Source organism: Dromiciops gliroides, chromosome 4 (assembly GCF_019393635.1).
Source record: "Dromiciops gliroides isolate mDroGli1 chromosome 4, mDroGli1.pri, whole genome shotgun sequence".
Taxonomy (NCBI): Eukaryota; Metazoa; Chordata; class Mammalia; order Microbiotheria; family Microbiotheriidae; genus Dromiciops; species Dromiciops gliroides.
This window is the reverse complement of record NC_057864.1, coordinates 239577545-239595360: the sequence shown is the minus strand read 5'-3', so window position 1 is coordinate 239595360 and position 17816 is coordinate 239577545. Positions and strand designations below refer to the sequence as shown.

General features: G+C 45.7%; 1 protein-coding gene across 4 annotated transcripts in view; it reads right to left on the bottom strand.

The window, feature by feature from the left end:
• LOC122754245 (tripartite motif-containing protein 26-like) overlaps nucleotides 1–17816 on the bottom strand; it is a 49536-nt gene that overhangs the window by 20321 nt on the left and 11399 nt on the right. For 2 of the 4 annotated variants that reach the window (XM_044002488.1, XM_044002489.1), the window contains exons 4-8: nucleotides 16618–16848; nucleotides 14180–14202; nucleotides 13659–13774; nucleotides 13360–13392; nucleotides 10181–12585 (exon numbers count right to left, since the gene is read on the bottom strand). In XM_044002488.1, coding sequence (XP_043858423.1) covers nucleotides 11909–12585; nucleotides 13360–13392; nucleotides 13659–13774; nucleotides 14180–14202; nucleotides 16618–16848 — 1080 coding nt within the window. In that variant the 3' untranslated portion in view covers nucleotides 10181–11908. Of the gene's footprint in view, nucleotides 1–10180; nucleotides 12586–13359; nucleotides 13393–13658; nucleotides 13775–14179; nucleotides 14203–16617; nucleotides 16849–17816 lie in introns of those variants that run through there. The other 2 variants (XM_044002491.1, XM_044002492.1) reach the window with 2 other exon arrangements.

Below are 17816 nucleotides of genomic sequence, written 5' to 3'. Positions count from 1 at the left end.
TGGGGATATTTTCCATGGCTACTAATGTATAACATATTGAATTGCTTGAGTTCTTGGTGGTGGGAGGTGGGAAGGGAGGAAGAGAAGTTGGAACACAAAGTTTAAAAAAATAATTGATGTCGAAGATGATCCTGAGGTTGTAAAATAGCTCAGCATCACAACCAATCAATGCCTGCTCATCCTGAAAATCACTGTCCCACCCAAAACAGAAAAGGGAAGATTATGTCACTGCCCTGGGACCCCTCCAAAAGGCATGCAGACACAAGGTGAGCAGGGAGAGGCTATGGAGGGTCAGGAAAGTTGGAGGGGAAGGATTTACTCAATGGCACCTATGCTGCTGTTGTTTTGGGTGGCCAGATATGGTTAGGTTATAACTGTGGCTCAGACACGAGGTCAGGACTCTACACACGTTGGCAAGTCACCAAAGGGAGAAGGAAGGAAGGGGGGGCTGGGGAGAAAAACTCTATGGTTATCATGCAGAGGGTTGGACAGATAGATCTTTCTCCCCACCCTATAAGTGGTTGATCACATGCTCCTTGCCCTGGACTAGAGGCCCCTTGTAATAAGGTCACCCAAAGAGGTCTGGTCCCCACTTTGGAAACCACTGTTCCATTACATCTTCCTAGAATTTGCTTCCCATTCTTCTTTTTAGTTCCTGCCTCTTTCCATGGAACCTTCCCTGACTGTTCCAGACCTCAGTAATCCCTCCTCCTTCCTATGAACTCTCTTATCTCATTTACTCCACAATTGACCTTTCTTCTCTTTTATGTTTTATTGATTGTTCTCTTTTAGAAGCAACTGGTCTGTAGTGGAAAGAATGCTGGTCTTGGAGTAGGTACATCTATATTCAAAACTTCAATAAGCTACTTTGTCAGTATCAGCTTTGCTGAGCCAGTCATTTGTCACCTCTTTTTAGACTCAACTTCTTATAAAATGGGTATGATGATAATACCAATACTTCCTATTCTGTGGGGTTGTTTAGAGTCAAGTTGTAAACTTTAAATCTTTTTTTAAAGAGCTATTTCCATATATGTGTTCTATCTTCCCAGCTAGACCATGAATTCTCTGCAAGGCTTTTATATTGGGGGGGGGGGGGCAATGAGGATTAAGTGACTTGCCCAAGGTCACACAGCTAGTAAGTGTCAAGTGTCTGAGGTCATATTTGAACTCAGGTCCGAACTCAGGGCCAGTGCTTCATCCACTACACCACCTAGCTGCCCCCAAGGCTATTATCTTATACAAGACACCATGTCCTGTAACACTGTACCTGAACTGGTACCAAATACATGCCCAGAAGATGATGTCTGCTCAACAAAAGCTTGTTGATTATCTAATGTATGATGATACTTCATCAAGTTGTTTTCCTCAATAAAAATGAATCCCTTAGAAAGATAAGACTTTGAAAACCATTCAACAAAAGAAAAACAAGTGAAACTTGCCTGTAAAAGCTTTAGATTTTTGGCTGCCTTTTACTAATTAACTAATTTAATTAACTAATTTACTAATTAACATCTGAATTTATCTTACTTCATCTTTAGAGACTCCAAATGGCTCAGAACCAGTAAAGGTTTCTACTTATCTTGCAGGCAGAGAAGTAGGTGGTATAGAATCTCTTGATCATTCATTTTAACAGCTTATCCCTGGTAAATGTGACATTAGGTCTTCCCCAGCTTAAGGGTCTTGGAGTCAGAAGACCCAGATTCTTAACACTGATACTTCTCAGATGGATAATGCTGGGTAATTTACTTCACCAATATGAACTTCAATTTCTTCATCTGTAAAATGGGCATAAATATTACTTGTATCTTAATGTGAGTCATTATTACCAACATTTTTATTCATTCTCCTCTCACTCCATGAAGGTTACAACCCAGGGGCCACTGAAAGAGAAAGCTTAAACCAGCCAGAAAGAGAGACAGAAAGGAAGCTGTACTCAGACTAATATAAAAACTCTTCCCAGATGAATATAAAGGTGACACCATCTGCACACTGAAGGTTAGAAGAATAAAAATAAAGATGTTATAGGGAAGTCAGTGGAGTTGAGGAAGATTAACAGATTTCTCTTTTTTTTTTTCTTGATCTTAACTGGTTTCTTGATTGATTGGTTTTATTGAATTGAAATCTTGATTGATTTCTTCCTGATCTGTCTCTTCGTTATATTGTAGCCAGTTTTTAGAAATCATAGATCATATGCACTTAAATCTATACATAGAGAAGGAAAAATCAAAAATCTAAAGGAAATGTGGTATGTTCTTCCATTTGTCACTGTCCATGTGGCTCTACCTGCCATAAGTATGCAATTCGACAAGCATTTATTAAATGCCTACTTGATACAGAGAACCTCTAAGCTAGGGACACAAACACAAACACTCAAGGCCCTTCTCTTACATTCCCCTGGGGGATAAGCCTAGCACCCAAGTAAGTAACTATAAATACAAAGTGTTTTCAAGAGAGAAAAATTACCAGGAGGATGAGAAAAAAAATGAGTGCCGAGTGGCACCTGACCTTGCTCTGAAAGAGACTAGGGATTTTGTGAGGCAGAGGTGAAACAGGAGAACCATCCATGAAAAAGCACAGAGACAGCAAATGGAATGTCACATTGGAGGAATGACGAGCAGGCCAGTCTGACTATAATGAAGAGAAAATGAAGGAAAGTAATATGAAAGATGGTAGAAGAGTGACTTGTATCACCACACGCTGAGAAATTGTTCAGTTGTTTCAGTTGTGTCCAACTCTTTATGGCCCCATTTAGGGTTTTCTTGACAAAGGTACTGGATTGGTTTGCTGTTTCCTTCTCCAGCTCATTTTACAGATGAGGAAACTGAGGCAAAATGGGTTAAGTGACTTGCCCAGGGTCATACAGCTAGGAAGTGTCTGAGACCAAATTTGACATCACAAAGATCAGTCTTCCTGACTCCAGGCCTGGTACTCTATCCACTGCCCCATTCACTAGAGGTCCCATGGTGAAAGAGGAGACAATGAATATTATATATTATTGTATAGTATTGTATAACATGCCAAAGTAAATGCAAACTTATCTCAAGTGCTACATGGCACTCCTCTGTTGGTTCTTAAAAGATCAACAAAAAAGCTGATGACATACATGTGTGTGCACACATGGGCATGCACATTCTATGTCAGGAAAATCACACATACCATTACAGAAGGCCTCAAGAAAATTATTGATTACAAAAACTGTATTTTGGAGTCAACACAACTGCTCAAAATAATGTAGTTTCCTTTGGCATCGAATACCTGAAAGACTGCTTAGACAAGGGAAAGGGAAATATCTTTGGGAGAAAAAGTATAGCAGGGCTCAATAACCCTAAGAAATCATATGACTACTTGTGCTCTGCTTATAGCACTTGCTAACTTCAGCAGGCTTCATTAGATGGAGTGGAGAGAAAATGCACAGAAAAAGGTATCAAGACAACAGAAATGCTGGGGAAGATGAGAGGAGGAAGACAAAGAAAGGTACACTCTCAAAATATATCAATGGATGGTTTCTAGACCTGCTTTTAAATTCTCATCTGGCTGAAACCATCTAAGAATAATGGCTTGGGGCAGCTAGGTGGTGCAGTAGATAAAGCACCAGCCCTGGATTCAGGAGGACCTGAGTTGACACTTACTAGCTGTGTGACCCTGGACAAGTCACTTAACTCCAACTGTCTCACCAAAAAAAAAAGTGGCTTAAAGTCAAGGGTGTGCTTAACAATCAGCTGGAAGTAGGAGAATGTACAGGACACACTTTTAAGTTTAACCTTCAGTATTAACATTAGATCACTAATAAATCAAGTTCTGATTTGTAGCATTTGCCGATTTCTGAAGTATAAATGCTCACACTGAATAATGCACACTGCAGGTTAAAAGCAACAATTGAAATAAAAGATGATCTAACAATAGTCCATGGTGGAGAATTTAGATTTAGGAAATCTTTGTAGAACTTACCAATACTGAAACAACTCCACTGAGCTCTTCCTTGCTTACAAATGATCCAAGAAAATATGCCTATTCAGTGACCAAGAAGGAAGGAAGGGAGGGAGGGAGGGAGGGAGGGAGGGAGGGAGGGAGGGAGGGAGGGAGGGAGGGAGGAAGTAAGGAGAGGGAAGGTAGGGGGAAAAAAAAGGAAGGAGAGGAGAGGGAGGGAGGGAAAAGAAGAGAGGAAGGGAGGGAGAAATGGATGGAAGGGGTACAGGGAGGTAAAATGGAAGGGAGGAAAGGAGGGAGGGAGGGAAAGGAACAGTGGTGGTGCCATTATGGTCTAGTACTTTGGAGTGTTCCTCTCCTTACACCATTTTGTATCTTTACCTTCAAGGAGAGGCATTGTAGTACAATGCAAGAATCACTGCTTAAGGGATTGTACTCCTTTCTCAGTCTCTAAGCCAGCCTGAGAGCCTATTTTTTCTTCAGAGCCTCCCCAAGCTCTAAAGTCCATCAGTGGAAGGAAGTAGATGCCTGGAAGGAAAAGACAAACAGCATGGCCAGAAGCAGAAATCTTTTTTAGGGAAATAACAAATATTGAGTCCTGCAATGTGCAAGACATTGATGTAAGAGCTATGGGGACTACAAAAGATGAAGCAAGACAGCCTCTGCCCTCTGCCTTACAATCCAATGGGAAGAGGAGAAGGATCATAAGATCAGATTTAGAGCTGGAAGGGACTTAAAGTCCATCAAGTCCTACTTCCTCTCTTTAAAGATGAGGAAAATGAGGCACAGAGAAATTAAGAAGTGACTTGCCCAGGATCACACAACTAGTAGGTTGTTGGGGTTTGTTTGTTTTTTTAAGTGAGGCAATTGGGGTTAAGTGACTTGCCCAGGGTCATACAGCTAGTAAGTGTCAAGTGTCTGTGGAGGATTTGAACTCAGGTACTCCTGACTCCAGGGCCAGTGCTCTATCCACTGCACCACCTAGCTGCCCCTACAACAAGTAGGGTTTTGAAGCAAAGTTTGAACCCAGGTCTTCCTGACTTTGAGTCTAGTATCCTATCCACCACAAGACATAGATACAAACAACTATGATACAAGGCACAGAGTAATAAAGACAAAAGAGAGATCCAGACAAAAAGCCCTAAGAAATCAAAGGAAGGGTGGACTATTTTTAGCTGGTTGGGGTTGGAGGGGGAAAACACTGTCTAGAAAAGTTCCTTGGAGATGGCGTCTGAGCTGAAGGTGGCATTCCAGGCACCAGTGAGAGAATGTTAAGATGCATAGGAGGTGATGACAGGAAGAGATCAGGAAACTGATAGCAGTCTACTTTATCTAGAATGCAAAATACATGAAGGGTAATAGTAATTAGTCTAGCCAAAAAATAGAATGGAGGTAAGAACCAAAGGATCTTGAATGCTAGGCTGGGGCCTGAGTATTCTTTCTCCTAGGTAATGTGGAGCCACTGAAGATTTTCTAGAAAGGGAATAATATGGTCAGATTAGGAACATTATTTTGGTAAATAATGACAAGGGAAGGCCCTGAGTGCCCTAGTCTAACCTGTCTCAAATTGACTTTATAAAGGTGCCCTGCTCTAACCTTATGTCTCAAGCTGGCTTCATGAAAACCATTCTTCTCTACCCTAACCCCACTTCACTATCAGAACACTGCAGCACACATAAACAAACATTTATCAAGAATCCCCTAAGTACATTAGTGCCTTCTCCTCAAGGAAATCTCTTTAGGAATCCATCTCTTCTTCTTCCAAACCAGGAATTGAGGGCTGGGTATCTGTTATTCAACTACACAGTGCTATAATATAGCCGCTGATCTTTTTTTCTTTTATATCCTGATACTTTACTAAAGCAGCATGTGATCCTTCATTTAGCTATTTGAAGTATCCTCTTCATTTTTTTTTAAATCACTTCACCTTCACGCTCAGAGAAGTTCCTTGTTGGTCTCTGAACCCAATGCAAACTCCTTAGCCCAACAAATTAAATATTGAGCTTCTATGTGCCAGGCACTGTGCTAAACATTGAGAATTTAAAAAAGAAAAAACGAAACAGTCCCTGTCCTCAAAGATCACATGTTCCATTGGGGGAACCAACATGTACAGTTTCCAACGTGTCGATGCTCATGCGGCAAAAGAAAATTCAAGAATGGTCTGACCCGCCCCTGCCTAGACTGATCGTGCATCTCATACTACACTACATATATATCTCATCATAACACTACACATGGTGATACAAACTCCGACACTGAATCTGGCAAATCCAGCTTATTATTCTGCCCCGCGAGCCCAAGCTAAGCCCAGCTATCCCCGACCATTGCCAAGCCTCTTAATCTTTGTCTTGCCACTGGACCCCGGTGACTCTTGAGAACGTGAGGCTGACGACATCACGTAAGCTCCGTCTCACTAAAATCCAACTCATGCGCAAGTAAAGACATCACCCTCCTGATGTCATTGGTCCTTTTCAAGACGCGAAAATAACGTACATAAAAAACTACATAGAAAGTAAATATACGGTCATGGGGGGAGGAGCCAGTCATGGTGAGAAGGCGCGTGTCATAGTGGGACAAGCCGGTTATGGAGGGATGCGGCCGGTCATGGGCGGGGATGCGGCGTAACTGGGAGAAGCGGCCGGTCACGGGGAAAAGGGGCCGCCACGGGGAGAAGCGGCCGAGAAGTGGCCGCCACGGGGAGAAGGGGCCGTCACGGGGGGGACGCGGCCGGTCACGGGGAGAAGGGGCCGTCACGGGGGGACGCGGCCGGTCACGGGGAGAAGGGGCCGTCACGGGGGGACGCGGCCGGTCACGGGGAGAAGGGGCCGCCACGGGGAGAAGCGGCCGAGAAGTGGCCGCCACGGGGAGAAGGGGCCGTCACGGGGGGGACGCGGCCGGTCACGGGGAGAAGGGGCCGTCACGGGGAGAAGGGGCCGTCACGGGGGGACGCGGCCGGTCACGGGGAAAAGGGGCCGTCACGGGGAAAAGGGGCCGTCACGGGGGGACGCGGCCGGTCACGGGGGGGGGGGGGACGCGGCCGGTCACGGGGAGAAGGGGCCGTCACGGGGGGACGCGGCCGGTCACGGGGAGAAGGGGCCGCCACGGGGAGAAGCGGCCGCCACGGGGAGAAGCGGCCGCCACGGGGAGAAGCGGCCGCCACAGAGGGAAGTGGCCGGTCACGGGGAGAAGGGGCCGTCACGGGGAGAAGGGGCCGTCACGGGGGGACGCGGCCGGTCACGGGGAGAAGGGGCCGTCACGGGGAGAAGGGGCCGTCACGGGGAGAAGGGGCCGTCACGGGGAGAAGGGGCCGTCACGGGGGGACGCGGCCGGTCACGGGGAGAAGGGGCCGCCACGGGAGAAGCGGCCGCCACGGGGAGAAACGGCCGCCACGGGGAGAAGCGGCCGCCACGGGGAGAAGCGGCCGCCACGGGGAGAAGCGGCCGCCACGGGGAGAAACGGTCGCCACAGAGGGAAGCGGCCGGTCACGGGGAGAAGGGGCCGTCACGGGGAGAAGGGGCCGTCACGGGGGGACGCGGCCGGTCACGGGGAGAAGGGGCCGTCACGGGGAGAAGGGGGCACCACGGGGAGAAGCGGCCGCCACGGGGAGAAACGGTCGCCACAGAGGGAAGCGGCCGGTCACGGGGAGAAGGGGCCGTCACGGGGGGGACGCAGCCGGTCACGGGGAGAAGGGGCCGTCACGGGGGGGACGCGGCCGGTCACGGGTAGAAGGGGCCGCCACGGGGGACGCGGCCGCCACGGGGAGAAGCGGTCGCCACAGAGGGAAGCGGCCGGTCACGGGGAGAAGAGGCCGTCACGGGGAGAAGGGGCCGTCACGGGGGACGCGGCCAGTCACGGGGGGACGCGGCCGGTCACGGGGAGAAGGGGCCGCCACGGGGGACGCGGCCGCCACGGGGGACGCGGCCGCCACGGGGGACGCGGCCGCCACAGAGGGAAGCGGCCGGTCACGGGGAGAAGAAGCCGTCACGGGGAGAAGGGGCCGTCACGGGGGACGCGGCCAGTCACGGGGGGGACGCGGCCGGTCACGGGGGGACGCGGCCGGTCACGGGGGGACGCGGCCGTCACTGGGGGGACGCGGCCGGTCACGGGGAGAAGGGGCCGTCACGGGGGGGACGCGGCCGGTCATGGTTAGAAGGGGCCGTCACTGGGGGGACGCGGCCGGTCACGGGGAGAAGCGGCCGTCACGGGGAGGAGGGGCCGTCGCGGGGAGGAGGGGCCATCTTGGGGGACGGAGCGGTTGTCACGGGGGACAGGGCGGTGGTGGTGAGGATCAGCCGGTCATAGGGAGGAGGGGCGAACTACTTCCTAGGGTAGGGGCATTTAAGAAAGGTTCCCGTAGAAGGTATCATCTACTTCAACAGAATTTCGACGGAAACAAGGCACCTGTGCATCAGTATTCTTGGCATTAGGAGACAGGGCAAAGGTGGGGTAATAGGATAATGAGTTTTGTGTGAGGAACAACAAGAAGGCACAACGTATATCATAAGCACTGGAAAGGAAGGTTGGGGCTAGGTGGTGAAGGTCTTTGAGAACAAAGGCATTTAAAGTTGATAATAAATGTGCTAAGGAGCCATTGGGAGTTTATTTGGGGTAGAGTAAGGGCACTGGAGGTCTTTTCGCGGACCATTCCCTCACTCCCAATTCATTAGCCTTACTTTCTCATTACTGACTTTTTGCTTCTATTCCTTGTCTATTCCTCATCTGTCCCACAACGTTCACTTCATCCCCAGTGTCTATGCCTGGTGTCGCCAAACGACACAGAAAAAGATAGCGGTCATGTTCATTTCCGTTAACGTATCACCTAGTCATAATCTCTATCCCAGACTCTCCTTACCACCCCGAGAATCCAAGAATTCACTTCCCTCTCGTTCCCCACCCAATAAGGCAAGTTATCACCCGGACTCCTGGTACAGCAGGAAAACAGGAGTAGCGACTTAGTACGTCACTTTTGGAAAGGTTGCCAACCCTTATCCCGGGTCTTTTTTTATAGTTCCGTGGTCCTTGAACGCCTGTTTTCCCCTTTTCCTCAAGTCAATTTCCTCAAATCTCCAGGTCTGGTGATTTAAATCCCTTCCCGTGAAAGTTTTCCCCCTCATTTTTTCCTTCCCAAAAGAGGAATGATGCCCTATGTTACCTGATAAGGGATAGGGCCATTTGGTAATTAAATTGTTTCAGTGGACGCAAGGATTTCCATTTCTCCAAGTGTTACCTCCCCTAGTTAACTTTAAACTTCTTCCGGCAGTAATAAGCAAATATGTTAGTGAGCCAGGAAGAATAAGGGGCTGGTGTGTTGGAGGCTCCCCCTCTGGGATTGGTTCTGCCCGAGTCGCCTTCTCCAATGAGAAGCCTACGTCGTTGCGAGGCGGAAATTACGTATCAGGTTAGGTTGAAGAGTTATAACCTGTGAAAACCCTGGTAGGTATGAGCTAGAAAATCAGAGTAGACCTTTGCAGAGGGGGGAAAAAATCTTCTGGGGACCAAGCATTTCAGCCGTTAAGGCCCTCCTTCCTCCCAGAATGCAAAAGTAATTCCCGTATTTTCTCATTACCGAGAAGCCAATAAATCACGGGACATTTTAGACCTTCAACTACAGACGGCGTAGTCCTATCGCTACGATGTAGGGATAACTAAGAATGGGAAAGGAGACGTAGTTTGCCTAAGACCACAAGAAAGCAAAGAAAAAAATTTGCGGGGAATGTAAGTTAGCCAGAGCCAACATGAATCCAGCCCTTGCATTTTGCATCTGAGGAATCCAGTCTAAAAGGAAATCCTTTGTTCAAGGCCACGCGGCAAGTTAGCTCCAAATGTGGCACCCCCTCTAGTGGGAATTTGGGCAGTGGGGAAAAAGTGATAACAGGATCAGAGCTAGAAGGGTCCTTAGGGATCCTTAAGAATTTTCCACTGAGGCCCAAAGTCAAAAGGTGGAATTTGAACCTGGGTCTTCCTGACCCAACATCCTATCTGCTATAATCAGTGGTTCTTAAACCTTTTGGTCTCAGGACCCAGATACACTTCATAAACGTTATTGAGCCCCCACCCCCACCCATCCCCAAGAGCTTTTGTTTATGTGGGTTATATCTATTGGTATTTACCCTCCAAAAGACCCCCTAAAGGAGATCCCTAGAGGCCCCCAGGCCACTGTATTTTGAGAACCACTGAATTACACCACTGTGCATGTTGCAAAATAACAGTACATATTCCAAAGCCCGACTGAAATTACGTTTTCATTACCCAGTTGATTCCACAAATATTTATTCACCACTAATAATGCAGGGTATCTAGCGCTGTGGGATATGCGAAACATGGCCCTTGCCCTCCAAAGCTTACAGTCTAGTTGGGAAAAGGGGGGAAATATCCACACAGGAAACAATTAGCAATACAAGGTACTATCGCAAAGTGCCACCACATGGTACATACAAGAAATCACATCAGGACAAAGGAAATGACAAAGTCACTGTGGGCAAGAACAACTGAAAAAGACCTCAGAAGAGGTGGGACTTGAGGTGGGCTCTCAAGGACTTTGATAGGCAAAGGAAGGGGAAAGGGCATTCCAGGCCTGGGGGACTACTGAATATATAAGTAAGCAGGAACCCTGGTGTGTCAGGAGGGTGCAGAGACAATGATTAGAGTAATTTGGCAGGAGCAGAATTTGTTTTGGATTGTTAGGGCATGATATTGGGTTGAATAAGCAGAAGATCGTGGAAGATCATGAATGATAGGTTAAGGAACCAGGTATCCCCTAGGAGGTAGGTCGCCATTTTATTCCCTTCTCTTGCTAGAGAGCTGGAGATCTAATTGTGGACCTCTGAGGCACCTTGGTATCTTTCCCTTCTTCTTTAGGGAGAAAGGAGGGATGTGGACTGAAATTGAAATTGCATGAGAGGAAACAAGTGACAAAAAGTTAAGGCCTTATTTGAAGCTCAGAGTCAGGATTGGAAAAGCACCAGAGACCAGGGGAATGTCTATATACAAGCAAGAACAAAGCACCTACTAGAGTTCACTGGCCTTTGAGGTGAGATGGGGTGCTAGACCCAGTCAGAGGACTAAGAGACCCTGGGCTCAGTCACATACTCAAAAGAACAGATTCACATGGGTGATTTATTGATCTTGATAATTTTCCCGAAGTCGAATGGTTCTATGTACACATCGGGACACCAGGACTTGAAGTCAGTACCTTGACAGCCAATGGGAACCTCATCTGCAAAGCCCTGGGCCAATACAATATGAACTTAGGTCAGGACCTCCCTCAAGGACTTCACATAATCAATACGTACTAAGAGAAATCGATCTCCACTGGCACCTGGGATCATAGAGTCCCATCCCTTCTTCAGACAGCTTTGAGTCCCTCAGTCTAAAGAAACCCTAGAAGAGTTCCATTTTATTCTATACATCATATTTTCACTTATATTTTGAAGAAATTGTCTCTTTACTACATGGAGAAAGGCCGACTGGGAGAAGTGGGGTTTACAATGGAAGGATAAGAAGCAGCTAGCCAGATGAGGGCAAGTGGTTATTATGGGAAAGGGGAGAAAGCATACAACAGGAGACTAGATAAAGGGACTTTGTAAGACTCTTGGGTTTTATCATCAATATTACCTTGAACTCCAGTGGTGCTGGGAGTGACTTTGGGGGAAGAGAAATCGAACAAGCAGAATTCATAGCTGAAGGTAAAGGTGATCACCTCATAGAGAAGGGAGACCATAAGAAACACGATAATTAGGACAGTTCAAATTGTAGAACTAGCCCTGGTGCAATAAGTCTACATGGGGGCCACAAATACTAAGGACTTAAGGATTGGCAGTAGGCACAGAGACCCTCCTCTCTCTCCTGATATCTTGGCCAGGAGGACACCCTCTCCCTTCAATGAAGCATTTCATTCCCAGGGCAGTCTGCCCCAGTGAAAGAGAATCAGAGCACTGAAGGAAGTGAGGGGCCAGAGAGAGGATCTGTATGTTTCTCCCCTTTAGGGTTTCAGAACAAGGCTTGTTCCTGGCCAATTCAGCCAAAAGAAGGGAACCAGACGCCTTGTAAAGGATGTTGAGAACGTGTAAATAAGTTCCTGTGATTCTGCATTAGTGAAGGTCACCGTACCCCCATCATAATCCAGAGCAATCCCTATTCTTTTGGGGCGCTGGGCAAGGAACAACTCTGCTTCAGGGTTGGTGTTAACCCATACACCAGCAGAGGACAGACGCAGAGCCCACACCCCATCCTCAGGGCTTAGGCGGAGTTCCCCCTTCTTCCTCACAGTGTCTCTGGCAATACCCACCAGACAGGACTCCTGAACAACATCATCCTCTTCCAGATCATCTTCATCTTCATCTCCACCTGATTCATCATCCTCATCTGTCTCCCAGTCCTCCTCTCCTTCCCCATATCCATTTTCTTCTTCTTCTTCTTCCTCCTCTCCTTCTTCTTCTTCCTCCCCTTCCTCTTCCCCCCATCCTTCCCTCTCCACTACCACTTCCCAATAGACTTTGCCCCAGGTAAAGCCCTTACTACCCAGAACGGCAGGTTCAGGATCAAACTGCTGGGGGTGTTGGTATAGACTCTGATACATGTTGGTAAAGGACACACATTTCCAGTCCTCAGACAATATAAGGTATCCACTGGCTGTCTGGGGGTCCAAAGTGACGTTCACTGTGGAGACAAGGGGGAAAAGTAGTAGGGAGGGGAAGAAAATAAGGGGAAAGGGAGTCTGGGGGTACTAGTCCCACAGGATTCAAGGCCATCCTAACAAGAACCCAGCAACAGAGTCAGGGACAGAGATGGCATTTGGCATCTGGCCTTGGGCCAAATTGTTTTCCAGACATAATGATGCCATGAGGATTATATGAAAGTCAGAAATGGGGGAACAATTAGGAAAGGGAAGGAACAGGAGACAAAGATCTGTGAGGAAAGAAGGGAACCGGAATAATTAAGTGCCAATAAAAGGGTGCTGGGGTGGGGAAGGGCACGGGGTTGGAGATCAGGGTAAGAGGAGAGCCAATTATGGTCTTTATGTTTCTTAGGCATCAGGATATAGGAGGTGGGATTCGTTAATCCCCATTTCAGACTTTTTCAAAGGGAAGGATTTAGTTTAACATGAACAATGGCTTAAATCTGTGTAATCGATTCTGTGTAATAATTCATATGGTCTTTTACATATATAATGTCACTTGATTTTATATATATATGTATAGATATGTGTGTATTTATATTCATATGTATTTATATAAATGTAATTATATTTATGGAAAATATACATAAATATAATTATATATTTATATAACACATATTTTATATATTCTATATTTATGTTTATATATTTATGGACATGTTGAGGGAAGAACCTTTTGTCACAGAGATTACTCAGACTGGTTGTGGGAGCTTTGTGTAAGAAGTTTCCTTATTGGGGACACCCTGGACACTTACCTGTCTTATATTCCAGAACCCTCAGCAGCTTCCCTGATGGAGAAGAAAGAGACAATAATGAGACTCTGACCCAGGAACTTGAGAGCAAGGGAGGAATGGGGGTGGGGGGGTGGAGGGAGAGGTTCTGCCACAGAGTAATAGAGCATTTAAAACAGCATAGCCCAAGGACCACCAAAGGAAAGGCAAAGAAGGACAAGAAGACATCCCGAGTTTGACAACAAGGCCAGAGGAACTATGATGAGAATCAGAAATGAGTTAAATATTTGAGGGAGTGCCCCCCACCCCCCACCTTTATTTACCTTGGAATTCCCTCAGGCCTTTCCGTAAGGAATGAAGCTTATCAGAGAATTCTCCAGTCCTTTTTCTAACAGCTGGGGCAATGGGTTTCCCACTCCAGAACTTCTTCCGAGGAAACCTAAGAAGAGAATGAACATGAAACAAGTCATCCCGCCCCCCAATGGTGGAAATGTTCCTGAGGGTTGGAGCATATCCCTCACATCAGAAGCAGTTGGGAAAGGCCTTGTGATTAAATGGTTTCATAAAGGGCAAGGCCAAATTTCTACTTTGTGTGGCTCAGGGTCCAAGAAGATAGCTGTCAAGGGGTTCTCAGTGCTAGAAAACTCTTCTCTGTTCCCACTTCTTCAAGAACAAAGCCACAGAGACATGGGACACCAGAGTAATGGCCTCCCTTGCACCATACACACTCTCATTGTGGCATTTCAAAGGCTCGTGGTTAGATAAGTGGCAAATGAAAATGAGTCAAAGATATAAGAAGGGCATGGAAGGATGATGTATATTGTGAAAAATAATGTTCTTTTACCTGATCAGGAAGTCTCTGGTGTCCTAAAAAGGAAGGAGACACACAATGAGAGTTAATTCACTGATAAAGGAGAGAGATTACCTGTAGTTAAAGGAGCAGCCATTGAAAAACAGGAAATAGGGATAATTGATTGGGAGATTGCTCTAATCAGTCAGCATTCATTACTGTCAGAGTAGAAGAGTTATGAAATGATCACTGACAATAATGTTGGATAGCAAGATTTAGAATATTCTTGGCTAGGAATTGTCAAATTGCAAACTTCATGACAAAGTTGGCTTTGGATTTGACTTTGAGTAGTTGGTTATAGCCAAAAAGTGATTTCCCATTCTAGAATACCTCCTTCACTTGGAGTTTCCCAGCTATCTCATCAATTCACCAGCTTTCTTGTTCCATTCTCTCTCAGCCATCAGTAAATGTTGTTGTTGTTCAGTCATTTTCAGTCACGTTTGACTCTTTGTGACCTCATTTGGGGTTTTCTTGGCAAAGATACTGGAACAGTTTGCCATTTCCTTCTCCAGATCATTTTACCGATGATGAAACTGAGGCAAACATGGTTAAGTGACTTGCCCAGGGTGACACAGCTATCCAGTGTCTGAGGTCAAATTTGAACTCAGGTCTTCCTGACTTCAAGCCCAGTGCTGGTGCTCTATCCACGTCACCACCTAGTTGCCCCCATCAGTAAAATAATCCTTGCTAAAGGTGTTAGCTGATAAAATGAATTAATAAGATCCCTTCCATGAGATTCCATGGAAGACATTCTATGAATCTCTGAATTAAGTAAGGTATAGTCATAACCTGGCTGCCATTTTAACTTCAGCTCATATCCTTCTACTCTATGGTCTGAAGCCTGGAAAGCAGCTAGCCCCACCCTCTATGGTCTGGGAAGAGAGGGGAACACAATGAATTAGTTTCTCTCTCAATCTTTTCTTCTCCTGACTTCTCCCTTTCCCCTTTTCTCAAATCCCTAGCCCTCTATTTTATTTCTCTGTCTCTCTTCTCATCTGTCTTCCTTCTCTCTAGAAATGGGAGAAAGGGCTCACAAAAGCACCCCAACTCTTCTCAATGACTACTGAGTCAATTTCTTTTGCCTGATATCCAGGGCCCTCAACAATTTGGTGCCATCCTACCTTTCTAGCTTTATCTCATAGCCTCAGCATGTTCTAGATTTCAACCAAAGTGATCTATTCAATCCCTTGAATGGCCCATGCATTCCTCCATTTCCTAAATTTTGCTTATGCTTGGAACTTCTTATACTGCCTCTCCCTCTTAGCTTCTTGAATTCCTGCTTCCTCTTTAAAGGAATATCACCTCCTCCAAAACAAACAAGCAAACAAAGAAATATCACCTCCTCCTCCATGAAGCCTTTATGAACCCATTCTCTCAGTTCTCTGAAGCCTGCCCTGCCCTAAAAAGCGAAAAGAATGGCCCAAAGATGCGGGAGACTTTACTGCTATGGAATGCTGGGGGGAAGATGATACTGACATTTCTACATCTTTTGCTTTTTTTATTTTGAGATTAATAGTTTATTGGTTTTCTAAAATACTATGCTTTTCAAAGACTCTAAAACTGAGATTTTGATTTTTTTGGCAAATCTTTCACTTGTGGATGAATAATTATGATGGTAAGTTTTAATGAAAGACATGTACATACATCTACTCCAAGCAAACTGTTTAAACTCATGGGAACTGTTCCGTGAATACACAGCCTATGATCTCCTAAAACAAAGAGCATAGTTAAGCAATGCCTACAATATTTTAGTTACACAAAAGAAAACCTTTTCCCCCTCTCCCCTGCAAGGTGTGCAGCTTCCAAACACAGAAACATGTCAACTTACCTGGTAATGACTGACAAAGGGTTGAAGGTAGACTTGTTGGCTATGGGTAAGACCTAGTTTTCCACTGATCACAAATGAACAATTTTGGTATGATGATACAAACAAGTGTACTCTGTAACTATTAACAGGATGGAGCAAGTTTTTACAGTAGTGGCTAACTATCACAGCCACTAATTCACTGTCATTCATATATATACGTACCTTGGAGGCAGGTAAAGCAGATATTACTCACCCATTTTACAAATGGGGGAAACTGAGGTCCAAAAAGCTTACAGATATTTTCCAAAGGTTATGACCTTCTTTTTGCCAAAAGTAGAGATCAGGCAGAACAAGTTATGGCCCAAAGACTTGTCAATGATAACAATAATGCCACCTTGTAGCTTACATTTGTATATAATGACATTTATATTCTTTATCTCATTTGCTCCTTACTACAACAACCCTATTGTCCTCATTTTATATATGAGGAGACCAAGGCCCAGAAAAATGGAAGAGTAAGGACTTGAACCTAGAACTCTTGACTACTGGTCAAGCACTATTTCCATTACAACAGCTGATCTCTCAGGGAACTGGTGTAATTACTTTTCTCTAAGGAGCCTCTCACCTGCATGAGCTCTGCTGCTGGTTGCTGAGCCTTTTCCTCCAGTTCTGAGATTACACTCCCAAGCCTGGTGAGCTCTCCAGAGGCCCTAAGACTGTATTTCTCTCTCCCCTCGATGATCTCTCGCTCTAGTCCCTCAAGTCGTTCCAGCAGGTGCTGCTCTCGTTCTCTCAGGAACTGATGCCCCTGGGCAAACTCTGAGGCAATGCTCTGCCTCTCCATCTGGAGTTTGGTCTACAATGGAAGAAGGTACATACAAACTGGATGAAGGTACATACAAAGACAATGAGAATGCTTTCGTAGGGATCAGAGAATCATAGATTTAGAGCTAGAAGAGATCTTTTATGGTCATCAAGCCCAACCTCCCAATTTTACAGATGAGGAAACTGAGGCCCAAACAAGTTATGTAACTTGTTATCAGTGTCAGATACAGGATTTGAACCCAGATCTTCCTAACTCAAAGTCTAGCATTCCAGGCACTATAGCACACTGCCTCACCAAGCATTCCTCAGGTCTTAAAGAAGAGCTCAGAGCGTTTCATGAGATTCTTTGTGCTTAGCTTGGTATTTTACTGCTTCTGTCCTCACAATGGTTTAAGCCTTATTCACTTCCTTTCTCCTCATCCCAACTCTACAGAGGCAGTAGTGGAATAAGGACTAACTCTGACATGAGAAGATAACAGGTTCAAATCCCAACTCTACTACTTACTATCTGTATGACCTTGGATTTTATTCAACTTCAACAAACCTCAGTTTCTTATCTATTAAATGAGGGGATTAGATTAGATGATCTTTAAAAAGTCTCTAAATTCTATGAATCACAAAACATCAGAAGTGAAAGGGGCCTTATGTAATCTTAGGTAATATTATGCCATTAGACAGATGAGAAAACCGAAATACAGAATCTGCTTAAAATCAAATAATACAGTTTTGTTTTGTTTTTAAATTTTTGGTGGGGCAATGAGGATTAAGTGACTTGCCCAGGGTCACACAGCTAGTAAGTGTCAAGTGTCTGAAACCAGATTTGAACTCAGGTCCCCCTGAATCCAGGGCTGGTGCTGTATCCACTGTGTCACCTAGCTGTCCCAAATAATACAGTTTATTAGTAGAAGAGCCAAGCCTTGAACTTAGGTTGCCTAACTCCTAGAGCCAATGTTCTTTCCATTTAAATTTAAGTTCACCACTCTAGCGAAACCACTTCAA